The sequence below is a fragment of the Centropristis striata genome, chromosome 13, assembly GCF_030273125.1.
Source record: "Centropristis striata isolate RG_2023a ecotype Rhode Island chromosome 13, C.striata_1.0, whole genome shotgun sequence".
NCBI lineage: Eukaryota > Metazoa > Chordata > Actinopteri > Perciformes > Serranidae > Centropristis > Centropristis striata.
In genome coordinates this window covers 10,873,258-10,892,176 of record NC_081529.1, presented here as the reverse complement: position 1 = coordinate 10,892,176, position 18,919 = coordinate 10,873,258, and the positions used below count along the sequence as shown (strand labels likewise).

General features: G+C 39.7%; 1 protein-coding gene across 1 annotated transcript in view; it reads right to left on the bottom strand.

Moving 5' to 3' along the window:
• The window catches only part of hdac5 (histone deacetylase 5), a 48,086-nt gene that overhangs the window by 22,893 nt on the left and 6,274 nt on the right, over positions 1-18,919 (bottom strand). The window contains exons 2-11 of the mRNA XM_059347269.1: positions 15,094-15,180; positions 12,112-12,386; positions 11,849-11,993; positions 11,613-11,718; positions 8,857-8,990; positions 4,973-5,104; positions 4,718-4,827; positions 2,976-3,092; positions 1,288-1,399; positions 363-476 (exon numbers count right to left, since the gene is read on the bottom strand). Of these exons, the coding sequence (XP_059203252.1) occupies positions 363-476; positions 1,288-1,399; positions 2,976-3,092; positions 4,718-4,827; positions 4,973-5,104; positions 8,857-8,990; positions 11,613-11,718; positions 11,849-11,993; positions 12,112-12,386; positions 15,094-15,180 (1,332 nt within the window). The remainder of the gene's footprint in view (positions 1-362; positions 477-1,287; positions 1,400-2,975; positions 3,093-4,717; positions 4,828-4,972; positions 5,105-8,856; positions 8,991-11,612; positions 11,719-11,848; positions 11,994-12,111; positions 12,387-15,093; positions 15,181-18,919) is intronic.

Here is an 18,919-nt window from a genome sequence, read left to right as displayed (position 1 = left end):
GTTCAAGTCAAATAGCCCCAACCAAGTATTGAGTGCATATAGATGGACATACTTTTCAGAGGCCAACATTTCTATATTAAACATACATTTTAAAATTAGTCTTTTGTAACATTAACATTTTTTGAGAATTCACTGAATTTTAGGTCTTCATTAAATGTAAGCCATAACCATTATAATTAGAAGTACTTAAATAAATTAAGACATGAAATGTTTCATTCTGTGTGTAATGGATCTATATAATGTGTACTTTCCACTTTTTGAATCGAATTACTGACATAAATAAACTTTTCTACAATATTCTAATTTATTGAGATGCACCTATATGTATGTGTGTGTGTGTGTGTGTGTGTGTGTGTAGGTACCAGCTAGCATAGCAGTCTGTTGTCTGGCCTGCTCCAGCAGTAGTACATGTTGCAATAATGAGGAATGGGCAGAATGAGAGCTGGGGGGCGGTGTCTCCACATCATGACCCACCCCTGTAAAGAAACATTATGAGATTATTAGTAGTTCCACATAATACAATCAATATAAAAACTTCTCTAGAAACCATCTTCAAATTGGATCACACCAGCCATGATGCCACATTGGGCCAGGGGCATAAAGTGACGGTGCCAACAGCCCATTCCTTACTTCCTACCTCTCTAATTATGGTGTCATTGCTGAGACTGCACCCATCTTTGAACTAAGCATACATAACTACACACCTGTAGAGATTTATGACTGTATCTTACACGGTCACACATTTTGATGTGGCTTTTAGTCGGTGTGTAGCAGGTATCGTTTTAAAATAAAAAATATTCAAGGGATTTTCATGGTAACCCTAAACCAAAAATTTCCTCAGATGCCTTATAATCACATTTAAATTGTTACTGTAATTGCAATTGCAAAATACAGTGAACAAAATTAATTTATACCCACAGCAATGTATATTGATACTTTGTTTATTATACCAGCGGTTTATTTAATCTTTGATTGTATATTTTGATCATTCTTATTTAATGCTTGCTAGTTTTCAGATAAGATAACTGCAGTAACTTCAAAGAGGAAACACCTGACTATGTTAAAAATCTATGTCCTTGTGTCCAAGACATAATGGTTAAAATCAATCAGTTTTCCAAACGTCCAGGACTTACAACTCCAAAAAGTTTTGACGCTGTGAAAATTCAATGATTTGCAAATTCTTTGCAACCTACATTTAGTTAAATACCGTCTACAGACAAAATACTTTTTTGTTGTAAAAATATGTAACCATTCTGCACATGATGTAGAAGCTTTGGTAAAACTTACCTGCAGGTAGAGAGGATGTGGAGAGAAACTTTCCTGTTAGAGCCCCGCCCCCTCGCAGTGATTGGATGGCTTGACGCTCGGCCTCTTGCTGGGTGGACAGCGCCTGTGGGGGCTGTAGGGGAGTGGGGGTGGGGCATTACCATGGTTACCACACAGACAAGTGCAGGTCACCAACACATAATCCCTAATGTGTTGTTAAATCAACTAATAGTTTTAGTGTTTTATTAAGAAGCTAGTGTTGGATATTAGTAGAGGTGTGAATCACGATTCGATTTTATCCCGATACTTGATTCACAAAACAATATTTTTGTGATTTTAAGCATTTTGCGATATGGTGAGTATAGCGATACAATATATTGCGATTTAACTGTTTAACTTATTTTGTGTCCACAAAATTAAATTCAATCAAGAATTGTTTTGTCAAATAAGAGAAAATTTTCAGTCTGTTCATCTCACTTCAGTCTTTTTTTTCCTCCACAATGAGAGTCAAACCCACAGACTAATGTATGGACGACAACAACTGCAGCATTTTATCAAACTTTCCTCAACTTAAGCTTAACTGCTCTGAATATTTTTGAATGAAACATAAATAAAGCCAACTTCCTGACATGATCATGGATTAAATCTTCTGACAGAAATTTTATTTGCGCTACAGCCAAGTCATGTGCAGTGTGTGAAACATGTTCCAGGTTAGGTTACTTGACACCTGCTTAAGAAATACTACTGCATAAGAATCCAGCACCAAATGCAGCCATCACATTTAAATGCTCAACCAGTACTGTTTTACAGGAGGAGGATTTTAAACAGCTGTTCTATTGCATCTTGCATTTTTTTTTTGTCTTTTCTATTATTCTATTTTTTTGCAAAGCTTGTCATTACTCTCTAAAACAATTAAGCATCTACATAACTTTTCATTACATGTTTTTATTTTCCTTATTATTTCAAGTAAACCTTTTATATATAAGAAAATAGAAATAAAAAAATTCATGGCCCCAGGATTAAATAACAATGGGTGCAAATCTCTATAGTGCTTATTAAAAAAAATTAACAACAAACAGAACAAGCATCAAACAAACAACACCAATTTAGCGATCTCTGTTTGTTTACAACAAGCACCTGACACTGTGCACAGTTAGCGATGCCGGTTAATTCACGATCACTATGTTTATGATCAGCGGAGACGCTGTGCATAGTTAGCCATGTTGCTTTTGTTTTGCAACAGTTGCATCTCCCGTGTTAAATCTGTCGCGCATGTGATCACGGTCGAAACTGTCGCTAATCGATTTCTCTCGAAAACCATACGTCGCCTCCGGAGTCTCGTAAATCCCTCTGGAGCCCTTTTTGTAATCGAGACACGCAGAGTGAGTAATCATTTGAGAGGGCGTGGCCTGAGACTTTCCCAGCGGCTACTCTTCCCCCTAAAGGAAACACGGGTATTGATCTCATAAGTGGCCTCTGTGACCTCCAAATGACGGAAATCCGTCGTAGCGAAAATACTGATGGCCCTCCGGACGTCGGAACGCTAAATATCAATACTTGGCGCCCATGAATCGACATTATATCGACAAGCAAAATACTGCGATACTATGCTGTATCGATTTTCCCCCCACCTATAGATATTACAGTATGGTTGTTTGTATAACTATGTTTTTGTGTGTGTGAATGTGTGTGTGAGATGCGTAACCCACCGTGATGTGTGTGTTGGCAGGGAGGCCCAACGAGATATTCGGCAAGGAGGGCGAGGTGTAGAGATTCAATGGACTCAATGTCCCATCAGCCCCCAGTGTCTGATGGAGAGATCTTAGCTGCAGACGGACAGACACACAGACGGACTGGTTAGTTTACGTGTTTGCTCTGGGTGCATACAGGTTGCTATGGTAAACATTGTTTTAAGCATCTACTGTAAGCACTGAAAAAGCAGAATCTCCCTCGAATCGAGTCATTTTCATCCTCTTCCTCGATCTGGATCTTCATGCTTGGCTGCTAAAATGCATATTCAATAACAAGCTAATATCCTGATCAAAAACATCTGCCAATACTAAAATCTGTGCAGCTGTTTCATCCCACCTTGTGTTTACGCTCCTCTTCAGACTTTAATCCTCATATCAAAGCCAACTTTCACATATTGGGATAAATGATGATGCTTGTGAGCCAGTTTTTACAAGCCTCATTATCCCTGTTAATATAGGGAGAGCTATGCCCAGAAATGATGCGTCTGTGCAGCGACACCAAACCCTGATACTCCAACAAGGAATCTTTCACAACTTCTCAAGATTTGTTCAACGATCACTTACGTTCACCATGAGTCTTCTTAGCTTTAAAGCCTATTACTTGATCTCTGGATAGAACTCCACATTGCCTTCTTAAGGAAGTGTTTGATACAATTAGGCACGAAATAAACACCTCCCAAGTAAATGTCCCATCCTTATGGATAAAATGTCTTTTTGTTTTTTTAATGGCTTTTCAAGCACCCATAATTACATTTCTATGACCATTCACAACTTATAAGTGTTAATTCCAAGTATTAGGGAAAATAGGTTCCACCGATCACTGGAAAAAAAACACGAAATGTGTTGTTTTCACCTATTATATTTAAATATTTCTGCACACTGGGGTCTCTAAATAGCCTTGGAATTGCATATTTTGGATATGACTGTAAAGCAGACTCTTGTCCTGTGTTGTTTCATGATTTTAGTCCCCATAGTGGCATTTTATTGTAGTAAGAGCATTTTTGAAACTTGAGCTCACTGTATAAAATGATCCGATAATCACAGCCTCAGGAAACATATAACCACCACAAACTGGAAATCAAGGGAATTCAGAGGATGTATGACTTTAGGTGTACTGACAAGAAGGGTTTTCTTCAGCAGTTTTTACCAAGTGTTGCAGAAAAATGCAATTATTGCAGAAAACTCAAAAAAGTTTTTAATACCAAATCACAGGATGGATTTTTTTCCTATGGTATTCCTCATGTTCTTGGTACCTTAGGGCTTAAGGTGTATCACACTGCAAAAAGGACTTTTGAGTTCTTCCAACTTCTAGCCATGATTGTGTTGTTTCTATAGAGGTGCAGGATTTATACATTGCTGTAAAAACACAAAGGTCACAGAAAGTAAAATGTGACAGGAGCAAAAAAGAGCCCTGAAACTTCTTGGGGTTCAGAGGTTAATACAGCTATAAAAAATGCTTCAATTTTGTCTGTCACAAGTTTTTACTTAATTATTCCGTTCTGTTTTGACCCATTTTAAATTTCTCTGTAAAAGCAGTTTGGGCAACATGTTTTGAAACTTGTTTTTTTGATCACACTGAGCTGTAGGGGGCGATCTCAAGCTATATTAATGCTGAAAATGAAACCAACCTGTGCAGTACTTGTGAGTATATCTATAAAATATAATATATTGTGTTTGTGTGTGTTTGTGTGTGTGTGTACCTCAGTCTGTATGTTGGGGACCGACCCTGTGTTGCCATTGGCAATAGCCGAGTTGGAACTGTTGGGACTACTGGGACCTGAACCCGGAGCACTATTACACAGAGAGGAAACTGGTGGAGAGACACAGACACACACACAGAAAGAGAGAAAGAGAGGGCTTAAGTTTACACATTACACACTATTACTGTAATGAAAAACACTGTCATGTGAGTGTGTAGAGCGTGTGTGTGTGTGTGTGTGTGTGTGTGTGTTCACCTGATATCTCTATGGCTCTCTTCTTAAAGGTGCTGATAACGGTTCCATCCTTCCTGCGAAGGAGCGGAGAGCTCCTCCTCTCTGCCACCTTCTGCTTCAACCGTGAACGCACCTTCAGGTTAGGCTCCGAGACTGCAGACAGGAAGAGAGAGGGAATGAAAACAGCTCAGCTTGGTGCCAAAAAAATCAATTAACACTGCGCTGATCAACAAGCTGACTATGCTACATCACAGTCTGTTTGGAATATATCGGCGAAAAGACTGATATTCATAGTTGATTTTGTGTATTGTTGATCTTGCCTTTTTGAGTTTTTAATCTTGTGTTATTTGTTTCAGTGTTTTGTTTGGCAGATTATGTCATGGGGGTATTTTAAGGTGCCTGGTGATTTGCCAACAGGAGACTTTCCGGGAGGATACAGGCTCACAGGCTGTCTGGTAATCCTACATTACATTTTGGCAGGCTGCACTTTCTGGCTGGCGAGTTTGCTTGCTGGATGAGCATCATCAGCAGGTGTATTTTAAGGCAGCTTTGGTCTAAAAGTCAAGGGGAAGGACAAGGAAGAAGAAGAATCCAGGTGTCACTGTTCAAGTTGCCTCAGCAGTATCCAGCATTCCTGATCCAGAAAAACCTGGATGTTTTGTCATTAGTTACCTTTTGAGTATGTTGGATCAGGCCAGCCAGTGACATGGGAGTAAAGGGATTTTGCACAAGTGGTTTAAATGTTGATATTTTACAGTTATGGTAAAAATCCATCTATTTTTATCATTATATGTAAGGCTGCAGGGGCGTGGACACAGGATTTGGAGATACATTGGTGGATATTTAATAAGCATGACACTGCACTTTTTACTTTAGAAGAAGAAGATTACTTTATTAATCCCACAATGGGGAAATTCAACCTCTGCATTTAACCCATCCTTTTTTTTTTTTTTACACACAAGTGAACACACCGTGCAAGGAGCAGTGGGCAGCACATTACTGCGCCCGGGGAGCTGTGCAGGGGGGTTAGGTGCCTTGCTCAAGGGCACTTCAGTCCTAGACCTGTCAGTACCGGGATTACCGGGACCGCGACTCTCCAGTTACAAGCCCTATTCCTAACCTCTAGGCCAAGGACTGCCCAGCAGATTGACAGGTCTTCAGATGTAAATAAGTTCATGTGATTTGCATCAATGCAGCTAAAGTACCTCAGTCTTTAAGCACAGCATCATATAAGGGATGGGTTTTGATATTCAAATAGTTTTTCAATTATTACAAAATCCCACTGGGGCAGTATTAAATTTGCTGCAGCCCTGTGAGAAGGGTGAGATGTTATTAAGGTGTTTGCCATTAGCCTGATAGCCAAACTTGTCCTAGCTGCAACATAGTCAGGAACACAGCCTCTGACCGGTCGACAGGTCAGGAACACAGACTCTGATTGGTCGACAGGTCAGGAACACAGACTCTGATTGGTCGAGAGACTCAACCCAAAGCATCATGGACAGCAAGTTGACAGCTAACAATAGTGAAAAGGCAGCTAATGACACTGAAACATGAATAATTATCACATAATACATTCTGTGTCTGATTTACTTGTTAAGATAAATTTTACGTAGTCACAAAAAAGACACAGCAGTAAATGGCTGGATCACGAAGCTCCAGAATCTGAATTTACACCAGTTAGCTTCTGGGCAAAAAAACCTAAGTCTCTAACATGCAGGGCTCCAAATTATTAAACGTTTGTATATTATGGGACATCATTAACTTCTGTAGTGTCCCGTTTTCAGATTTTCTCATCAGTCCTTCAGGAATACAGTACACACTACACAGTTAATTTTTTTTAGAGAATATTACATAAAATGTCAGGTTTCTTATTCGCTTGCTCAAGCTTCAAAGATTTGTTGAAGTTACCAGTAATCAGTTATTGAATCGTTTTTTTTGCTCAAAATGTCCATTCCAAATGTATGTTGTTTGTAGCCACCAGATCCTTACACAGGAAGGTTAGCTGGAAAGATTAAAATGTCAGACGGAGATGTTTTTATGGGGCTAGCCATAGCTTTATACGCTAGCTAGCTACAGCTGGTAATTTCAACCAAAAGGCTTGCAGTGAGATTCCCGCTTCTGTTGACCTCTGTATGAAATCAAGAAAGGCTCAAGGCTCCAAGTCAAGTTTTCATGCAAATTCAAATTAATCCATTAATTCCAATGCAATGATACTATTAAGAGTTGGACACATCAAAAATATAAACAGCATGCTTTTTCCAGTCGCATGCCATTAAACCATTGCAAAAGAAGGAGAACACACGTCTTTCCCCCCAAAATTCTTAGTGTTAAAGTAGATCAAGATGCACTTCCTGATTCAAAAATGTGCATAACAATGCAAAATCTGTCACCCTTATCATTGTAACTTAAGCTTTACAGACATGAATGAAGAATGAAATTTACTGAATAGTAATGTCCCTACAGGAAACTAATTAAGGTTCTAATCTACACGTTCAGTTTGTGTGTGTGTGTGTGTGTGTGGTAGTGTGTGTGTGTGTGTGTGTGTGTGTGTGTGTGTGTGTGTGTGTGTGTGTCTACCATTGGAGTTTTACCTTGAGAGTAAGGACATTTTTTAAAAGCAAGGACATTGTAGCCAGTCCTCACCTTCGGAAAGACCTTCTGAGGCCTGTTTGAGGTTCAGACTAGGTTTTAAAGGGGACATATGCTAATGTTCAGGTTTATACTTGTATTTTGCCTTTCTACAACAACATGCTTACATGCTTTAATGTTGAAACCATCTTTTATCTTTCTCACACCGTTAGCATTGTTTCCCACACAATTAGAATTTCTCTGTAGTATAGAAAATAACTGGTTTGATATTGAGCTAAATACTGGACCCAACTGCTGAATTTTACCACTAGGTGTCGCACATGACTCAGCAGGTGCTCCAGAGTGGAACATAATGACAGATAGCGTAAATGCATTTCTGAGGTGGTTTTCCAATCACCAATAAACAGAAGAAGAAGTAGAGAGTCAGGCAGCACCGCAATCAGTAGAACATGTGGCAGTTTTAGTTTTCTTTGACACGTCACATCAGCCCAAAAAACACTAGAACTTTCATGTAAACGAACACATTGTCCCCCTGCCGCTTCTACTGAAATGTCATAGTTTTTTGCAGTAAATATGAACAGCGTTGTGTTGGTGTAATCATGGTCCATTGTCAAAGTGTTTCTGAGCATTTTTGTTTGTGTGAGAGAGAAAGAGAACGGGAAAATCTCGAATCTCGAATGGATAAAACTTGAAAAATTCTAAATTGGCTGCAAAATATATCTTGGCAGCCGTCAATATACCTGGGAGGCCCGACCAAGTAAAGTGCATGTGTGGGAAACACTGGACAGCTCGCCAAAATTGACTTTGTTGTCTCATTTTACTCCTGTGTGGGTTGGTAGGCACTCCAGATACCTAAATGTATGTGCACAAGCGCTGCAAATGTGAGTTCAGGATTTAGGTTAGAATTAGGTTTAGGTTCAAGGGTTGGGATGAGGCATTTAGGGTTAGGGTTAGGGTTAGTGATGGTTAAGGTTAAGGTAAGGGCCGAGGCAATGCATTACGTCAATGAGCGTCTTCACAAGTATAGAGGTACAAAAGTGTGTTTGTTTGTATGTGTGTGTGTGTAGGTGTGTGTGTGTGTGTGTGTGTGTGTGTGTGTTATCTCTAGGTTGAGGCTATCTCTTTCCTAATGAGTCAGACTCACACTGACTCACACGTATGCACACATATATATAAACACACCACACTCCACCTCCGCATAATCTTTCGTCTAACTACTTTTACATGGCAAGTGACAAATCCTGCACGCACACGCACACACACACACACACACACACACACACACACACACCGTCTGTCTGTATCTCTTCCCTTACCTGTCTTGCGGAGTGGGAAGTCGTCTTTGCCCTCATAGTTCCCCAACAGTGGGGGCAGTTTGTAGGAGGGAGGAGTTCCTGGGGTGTTACTCTGTGGAGGAGAGCCCTGCTCCAGGGAGATGTGCTGAGCTCCCCTGCACACACACACACACACACACACACACACACACACACACATACACACAGAAACACAAGGATACAGAGAGTCAGCTCCAGAATATTAAGTAAAGTGTTTCAGCAAAGTTATTTTCTGACAGCCTGCTAAGTGGACTAGCACTTCCTTTACAGTAGTCATTTCCTACATTTCCTAGAATGCCTTTCCTGTTATTTCCTGTGACTGTGGAAATATTTTCTCTGTGCCTCTTCTTTGATAGATTTCTCATTGCTGAACATTGCTGCAATGTGGATTTAGGAAAAAGCTCTGTTGGGGTGCTGCGTAAAACATGAATAAAGACAGAATTTCATTTTTTTCTTTCTTTCTTTTCTTCTAGTTTTTGCAATTGTGCTTGTTTAGCATGTGGCTAAAACACAACCAAACCTGTCACAACTTTTTGGTAATCAGGGTTGTAGATCAGTGAAACATTTCCACCCCAGATGTCAGGAAAATAAATACCAGTTTACCATAAATAAACATAAGTTATACCGAACCTACCATGGTATAATAACATCAGGGAGTAAATGGCAGTGAAAGCACGAAAAGAAAAAGATGAAGAGCTCTACATGGATTTAAAATAACATCTAATAGCCTTTTCTAAAAACACAAAAAATTATAACACAGTCGCATCCATACATTTTGGGAATGTCTGATGACATTACACCTATTAAAACATTACGTATAAACATATTTACTTACTTACATAACTACAAGACATCAACATTAATTCCACTTTGTGAATCTGTAATAAAACAAAATCACACGCTTGCTGAAGTCAAGAAAGAAAGTAAATCAGGCGTACAATCAGCTTGTCTGATTTTAAACATTTCAACGGTCCTTTAACAGATCATGTGTGACGAATGATTCCATCAGTAAAAGTCACCAAATAGAAGCTTAAAGTTGTGACATTTCCTCCAAATCAGTTTATCACTTCTCATCCAAAATTTTGCTAAAAACAAACCATTTGCACAAACCTGATCCTGCAAAAAAAGCATTAAATTCTGCACTGCTCAAGGAAGCCATGATTGACTTTGCTGAAACATACAGTCACGTGAAAGAAGAGCAGAGAAAAAAGAGAAGTTGTAAAAATGTGGGCAAAAATGTTGTATATGTAGATTCCATTTCATTCCAATTTTTGAAAAATACGTGATGAAAGATATTTGATTTACTTTTTTTTCCATTTTTTTTATGATTATTGGCATTACAATTGTGATATTGCAGGGGCTGGCTTTCGTGATGGTATGATAGCCAGCTTTCTCAGTTCAGGTGCCCATATAGTGGGTGTTTTGTTTGTGGCTACTGCCACCTTGTTATATGTTATAGTGTTAGATGCAAGTTCGTATTTTTCCTTTTTTCTTCATTTTTAATTTTAATTTTCCCTATTTTTTTTTCTTTTCTTTTTTCTATTTATTTCATTATTATTATTATTATTATTATTATTATTATTATTATTATTTTCAATTTGATTGTAATGTACCTTTTAATTTTATCGGACTCCTGTACTTGTTCTGTCCTTAAAAGCAATAAAAAAGTTGTTCACAAAAAACAACAACAATTGTGATATTGCAGTGAAAAACGAGGCCATTGTGAACAAAATGAGATAGGAACCTTTCAGGGTCCACAGGGTTAAACACGCTCAGTGAGGGTTAAAGCAGCTTGTTTAAGCCATGGTCAGACTACAACCTGCTCAAACCTCACAAACTAGAGCAGCAGCTCCCCGTCCTGAAAAGACATGGTTGACACCAGGTGATGAGGAAGGATCACGCTCTCTAATCTGTAACTGATTAACCCATTGATACAGTGCAGTTTACTGTAACTACAATTACAAAGTAATCTTATACAGAAGATGCAGCTAACATTTACACTAAGAATTACAAAGAAATAAATCTGAGTTATCACTAGGGGTGGGAATAATTAATCGGTGATAGATTAATGGTCGGTAAGAATTTGGTTGATCGCATGGAATTTTTAATCGCTCTGTGTATTTTCCATTTGATTTCATCTATGAAACACGGTCGAGCGTTCAGTTCTGTGGCCGTATGTAAATAAGCCAATGAGCTGAGAATTAAGTTGGATAAAGCTACAGTTTGCAAACAGAAAGTTGCAATAACAATTATAAAACACACAGACATATAGAAAAGTATTAATTTGAGCAAAAGAAGCTAACTGTATCAAACCCTGCTAATATGAATTCCTAGGTTTTATTTTATCGAAAACTCATTCAAACACCAAACACATTTACATATGCAAGATTACTGTGAAAACTAACCTCATGCCTCTTCGCGGACTAAAACATAAAACATTGAACTCCTTGAGGTTATCTTTACGGTATCAACTCACTTGAGTAAGTGTTAAGTGTAAGTGTTACGATCGACAGAAAGTCTCTTTTGTCCTTTCAAAATAAAAGGCTTTTGCATAGTACTCTCCATATATATATCTATCTTTTATTTTGCGCATGTATGCAGCGATTAATTGATCGTTAACGTTATAGATAATCGAGTTGGCAGGTTTCTTCCAAACGCCCATCACTAGTTCTCACTATAATGTTATAGTAATGCGACTGATCTGTCCAGGGACAGGCTGAGCTCTCTGCAGTCCTCACCAGCACTTTGGGGAGAAGGAATGGTTCAGTCCGCCGATACCAGGCTCTTTCTTATTGAGAAGAAACTCCTGCAGCTTCAGCTTCACCTCTGTACTGGCAATGGCACCTTCCAAAACACATCAAAGAGTGAGGACAGCAATCAGAACACTTCAATGTCTTTATACCACAGCCTTGTAGTCACAGAGCCGACATGTGCGTAGCGTGGTGATAGCGGCGGTACTAGCAGTATGACCTACTCTCTTTGCCTTTCTCCTTGTTCCTCAGCAGCAGCAGTTGCTGCTCGAGCCGATGTTTCTCCTGCTCTTCGTGTCTTTGTTGCTCCAGTTTCCTCTTCTGCTCCAGCTCCTGCTGCCGCTTTGCTGCCAGCAGCTCCTGCTGTTGCTTCAACACACACAGATACATATATTTTTACTAAGATGACAAACAGTAAAGCTGGTTTCTGTATTTTAGAATAGCTAGCTCATACCTAGGTTCAAGGACTAATTAAATGAGTCAATACCTGGCTGCCTACCTTCAGGTGTTCCTGCAGCTGTACCTCGTGTTGTCTTGTGAGCACCTCGTGTTTTTTCTGGAACTCTGCAAACAGCAGCTGTTTCTGGAGTTCCTGCTGCTGTTTGAGGAGCACGAGTTCCTGCTGGAGCTGCTGCTCTCTCATGGCTGTGTCCACTGCCGCCGCACCCCCGGACAGAGACCCCACCCTCGGCTCTGTCCGCAGATCAACTGGGCCTCCCCCTCCTCCTCCTCCTCCTCCTGCACTTTCTCCTTGACCCCCACCTGGAAGAGTAGCAATGGATAACTTTACTCATCCAGTCCAGGCTCTGGCAGCACATCACCACCACCCTCATCCACCTTCACTGGCTCCCGGTTAAATCACACATCCTCCTCATGACCTACAAATCAATGCACGCCCTCGCCCCTCCATATCTGACTGACCTCCACCACCCCGACACACCATCCCCAAACTTGAGGTCCCCTGACCTGCCCTCTCCCGGCCAAAACCCGAAATACTCAAAAATACTTTCAAAAAACTTCTCAAGCACCATCTTTTCACAAAAACTTTTGGACTCACTTAACCCCCTCAACCCAACATCATCAGTGCCCATTTTTTTTATCCCTTCCTACTGTATTGTATTTTTTTATTTTATTTTATTTTATTTTATTTTATTTTATTTTATTTTATTTTATTTTATTTTATTATAAAGCGTCCTTGGCTTTCTTGAAAGGCGCTATATAAATTTAAGTTATGATTATTATTTTTATTATTATTATTGTTATTATTTTCCTGATTACATTGCTGATCAAGTATCTATCTGTCGCTTTATTTATTTTTTGTCACATATGTGCGTGTGTCTGTCTGTATGACCTCTCTCATACTACTGGACAAATCAGATTAATGTGTTCTTTTGCACATTTATAATTGTCTGCTCAAGTACTGATTGACAATGCTATATAAACCTTTTTTTATTTATTGTTTTTATATCATCATTTACTGCTGAATCTGGCCAGTAGGGGGCACAAGTGATCATATACGGTCTCAGTTTGTCTTGCGTGACAAATTCATCGCAACCCTTTTCTTAACAGCTGTTAGCTCATTGGCACTATCGGGAGAGCCACTTTTGTTACCATTTTGCATGAAAATCATGTTGTTACAGTCCCTAAATTGTTTTTGAGCGGTGATCTGCAGCAACAGTTCATTTATTTCGTTTTCCAAACAACGTATGTTGGTGAGGAAAATGCTGAGAAGTGATAACTGATGAGTTACCTTTACCCTAGCTCCGCGCCCTACTCTTCCCCCATCTCAAACCTTTCCAGTCGGTGGAGCCGGGTTAGTAGCCCCTGGGGTACTTTTTGAAGATACAGTTCTCACACAAAGAAGACTCTACTTCAAAACCACAACTTTAAGGATATCACTTAATTGCCTGCATATGGAAGAACCACTCCTTCACTGGGTAAGAGAGCCAGAGATATGACAGAGGAGTGAAGACGAGTGTTAAGTGCTCATTTTGAATTTGAATGAACGGTTTCAGATAATATATATATAACTTTGTGCACTTGTGTGTGTTGCGTGTCGTGTCCTCTCTCTCTGGCTCCCTCACTAAGTCAATCTCTCCCACACTGGATGTTAGATACTTAAAAGAAAACTACTTTCAGTATAAGTTTTTTTTAAATACATAACATCTCTAAATAAATCCTATATTATACAGCCTGACTGATGTGGGTTTAATCAATAACCGATATGGTGGCCGACAGAGTAATTGTTTTGAGCTAGAATAAAACGTAACAAAAAACATAAAACTTTATTATATAATATTCAACATTGTTATTCAAGCTAAGCTTTATTCTAGCTAATACCATTTCTAAAACATGCCAAGCATAAGTTTTTTTTGAGTTATGTATTGTGTAAAAAGGGTTTTCATTAAAACACATATCAGAAGGCATATACGCACAGTGATATGCCTTTGATAGGCCAATACTGGCCATCTGTCGGGCTCTACTATATACACTTTTTTTCCAACACATTCTTAACATTTTCCCTCTGAACTGAATAAAAATTACATTTATAGTGAAATGTAAAAACATGTCATTATTGATGGCCATTGCCTGAGGCAAACTCAGTGTAGAAAGATAGGCAGCAGCGCTCCCTGTTTGGACACCATGCGCGTGCAAGCTGCAGCAGTTCAGCGAAGTAGCCGTCACGCACAGATGGCATGGCCCAAGGGAGCCGGTGAGGACAACTCAGAAAAATTCAACTCTTTGGGAGGTGAGAGGGAGGCAGGCTTGGTGGAGATTTGCAATGTTCTGAATGCACTTTCCTAGTTTTATAAACTGTACTTTGTATACATTTTTTTTATTGGCCACATCCCCTATAACCCCTTATGCACTATGAACACTCAGGCTACTTTTTTTTAAATGTAATTTAATTTGCAGTATTCTCTGTGCAGTGGTATATATCCAACTGCTGACTCTGTCTACATTGTATATAAAGTTCCTAAAGTTTTTATTTTTCTTTGTCGAAATTGATAATGCTTTTTTATATTTCTACTTGTTTATATTGTAAATTGTTAATACTTTTTATATTTCTACTTGTTTATATCGTAAATTGTTAATACTTTTTATATTTCTACTTGTTTATATCGTAAATTGTTAATACTTTTTATATTTCTACTTGTTTATATCGTAAATTGTTAATATTTTATTATATTCTTTACTTGTTTATTGGCTAATACCTTTCATATATCTAGTATTATACTGCTGTTTACTATTTATTGTTATTTTGCTATCCACTTTGCTGCTGTAACTCTAGAAATATCCCCGTTTTGGGGACTAATAAGGGACATCTTGATCTTGATCTTAGACAAGAGTTATTGAAGTTAGTCTACTGATCCACTTTTAGGGATCCACTTAATCAAACCCCTTTTTGAGACGTGGAAACCCGCCACCTTCCCGTCCCGAGTGGACTCTGAAAGGATTCCCTACTCACCACCTTCTCCACCTCCTCCTCTCTGTTCACTTGCTGTTCCTACTGGGCTCTGCATCCCCGACGGGAGGCTGCTCTTCACCTCCACTACTGCAGGACAAACAGAGGGAGAAAGAAAAAGTGATCGATTAGTCTGGAAAACGTTGTCAGACTATGGTATCATTCATTGTGTACACACACAAAGGCAGCTCCCATTTCATTCAGCTGAGCTGTCATAGTGTTGTAAGAGGCAAGGAACACAGCGTCCTGCCACCTAAGAATAGACACAAGCCTAGCATTAGCCTAACACTGGATAGTACTGGCTTGCAATTAGCCTAGTGTTACCATTAGCAACACTAGGTTAGTCTATATTCAGTAGTTAAAAGGATATATTAACTGAGAGAAATAGTCATAGAAGCTTGCTGTTATTCATAGCAGAAGACAGAAAAAGGAAAGAAAAGAGGATTGCAAAGTTGCACAACAGAAATGAGTGTAAAAAGGAAAATGTAAACATGCCTCCCCTTTCCTCTAAATTAGTGACAAATGTACTGCCTTGTGCTGATCTGGATTTATGGCTGCCACTTGGGCTAATCAGTGCAACAGATTAATACTGATTCCCCGCTTCAGGCACCAGAGTGGTGTTAACTGACTTTTGAGCTTGTGAAATAAAATATATGGGAACTCCTCGAGGCAAGAATTCATCATGATCATTTTAAATTTGTTAACTTCATTAAAGCTTCAACCTATAAAGTGTCGTTTTTGGGGAAATTCCAGCTGTAACTGGCTGGTATTGTGTGGTCACTGTGGGTAAATTTGGTATGTCTCTATTCACATTTTAATTAAATTAAGCGTACATTCTTCAGAATTTACAGAAATACTACAAAAAGAAAATGTGAACTCATGCACATTTACATTACCTACTGTTATGCAAATCGTATTAGGAGTGGGAATTGAATAGCAGCAGTTGGTGGTGCTAACTCTCTAATCAAGTCCTATTTTACAATTGCAGAAGAAGGCACAACAACAGTGTCATTTAAGTCATTAAAATGAAAAAAAAAAAAAAAGAATGTGGAAAACATGATGGAAATATAATATTTCTGTTCTGTTCCAATGTCTTCATCACTTCAGTGGACATTTAAATCACATGTCTCATATGCATTTAGATTTTTTTTTCCTTCACAGGTTTTTCAATGCAAAATTGTAAAGGCATATCAATGCATGTGGATGTCAGCACATTTCCTGTGTGTGCTTATAAAGGTTTCAACAGTATTCATATATAAGCTACAATGCAAAGACTCAGCAGCACTAACATCTGAAGCTCTCTATCAGCTTAGCTGCAACAGGTTGACCCAGTGGCTGACAGGCCCTGTTCAGACCTGCATGAACCTGCGTCCTGGATGATCCAATCACAAGTGGACAGCTGTTCACACCTGGCATTAGAATGTTTCTATTGCGTCAATGATGATCTCTGATCATCACTGGTCAATGATCACTTCTGACCAGATCTCGCTTCACCATTGCATGTGCTAGTAAACATGTAGTATACACATGGCTAATACGGCAGCCATTGCAAAGTAAGATTACAGTTCTGTCTGCGTATCCTACATATTAGTTAATTCTAATACATTTTATGAACCTAAAAGCAGAATGGATTGTCTACTGCCAGTAGGGGTTGTGAAATATGTGCGTTTCTACCACAATTTCAAAAAACAGCAGTAGAACTGGCAATATTTACATTACTAGGACAAAGTTCTGATCCTTGCACGTGGCACTGAAGCTGGAGTAAACCATAGAGGCGCTGTTTTGCTAATATGGAGTACACAGGCTTTACCTTGTGGTTATTTCATATTTCATTCATGGAATAACCAGAAAATATGCTATGTCATGATACAATCCCAGCTGCAGATGCATAGAGACAGAAAACCATCCATGCTCTCATTCACTCCTATGGGCAATTTAGAGTCACCAATTAAACCTAAGCTGCATGTCTTTGGACCGTGGGAGGAAGCTGAAGGACCAGGAGAGAACACATGCTGACATGGGGAGAACAGGCAAACTCCACATAGAAGAGCCGCAGGCCGGAGTTGAACTAGCAACCCTCCTCATGTGTCAAGAGTGCCAACCAATACACCAGCATGTAGCAGTGACAAATGCAATAGAAAAGTGACAAAACAAGGTGATAAATGCAACTGTTGGCGATATATCGTAAACAAGATCTGAAATTAACTGTATAGGGATGTAAGATTTTAACCATAATAGGCATGTTTCCATTAAGTACTTTTCCCTCTAGTGAGCCGCTATGGGTGGAACTTGGGAGAGAGGATCCGCCCAACTTCACTGGTTAGCGGCTCAGGTAACAGACACTGATTGGATACGGTTGAGGTGAGATTTGGCGCATGCGTGATTCATTTGCAGACTGGTGCAAACTGGACCCTGAGGGGTTAACATCTCCTGCTCTGACTGCAGCTGGGAGAGACCACTGTGGGAGGACTTGGCCGCTTGTGAGTGCTTTGGGACGGCGTCTGCTGCTCGTTAAAAGAAATGAAGAGTTAAGAAGAGTAGGAACAAGTCTCCAAAAGTCTCCAATAACACCAGAAAAAATTGCTAGATTTATCGTTTTGGTTTTTTTTTTAAAGAGACGCTAGAGGGGTCTGAATAGTCGCTAAATATATCGACAAAGTCGCTAAATTGGCAACACTGCTTGCCACGTCGGTCTGTTGTCACATTCGAACTCTGTTGGTTAGCCGTACCTGTACCTGTATGGGAACAGAGGCCACGGGGAACGCTTTCCAAAAAGTACTTGGTGGAAACATGCCTATTGCTGTTGAGCTCCAGGCCACCAACACAGCCAGGCAACAGCAGCACACAGAGCTTCAGAGAGCTCCCCATGCTCCCTCCAGGAGCATGCCTCGATTTGACCTTGCCTCAAGTGACCCTGATCTGCCAGAAACCTGTGGTGACTCTGCCCTCTTGGCCTCAGCTGACCCCTGCTATTGGATTAGTGTTAGGATATCAGGATACCTGTCTGCTGGCCAAGGAGGAAATTCAATTAGGGATTACCCACTGTGTAGTCTGGCCTATGACGTTTTTCATACAAAGCTGTTCTGATTGGTCACCAGCTGTTCTTTGGCACCACCTTTCTACTTTTGCATCCCACGTGGGTTCTAAGCTAATCAAACACCAACATTCACAATTAGGCCAAGCTTATTAGCCCTGCTTGGCAGGATTGTGGCAACTTTGAAAGATTTCTTCGTTTCAAATCTTCACTGTTTAGTCACAACCTCTGATGTTTGAGAAAGAGAAACATGTACTGTCTATCTTATTTATCTTATCTTACTTATGACTAAATCTTCTAGAATGAACAGACTTTTCCCCTTACATATACAGGCAAAGAAACGGTTTGGTTTTGGTTTGTGACTGTTCATTTAGCTCACTGGCCCGTTTCAAGAAAAAGTTGTTAAAAAGCCCCAAACTGAGAGCTGGGGGATAAATAAGGCTGTGTGTGTGTGTGTGTGTGTGTGTGTGTGTGTGCAGCCACTCACATCTAAATTACCTAAACAAATATTCTGGCGTTTCACTGTGACGCACGTGTCTCCCCTTCCACTACAGCACACACACTGTCGCTGTGTGTGTGTGTATGTGAGAGACTGGTTTGTGAGTGTGTGTACAACAGTCCGTTTGGCAAGAGAGCAGCATTCCACAGCAGCCAGCGTCTGACGTCAAACCGAAGACATTTATAGTCTGGTAAACACACACACACACTCACAGTAACGTACAGTCTGACAAAGAGGCAACATTTCAGTCAATCATGTCAGTATCTAACCGACTACAGCTCGCTGCAGTTACACAC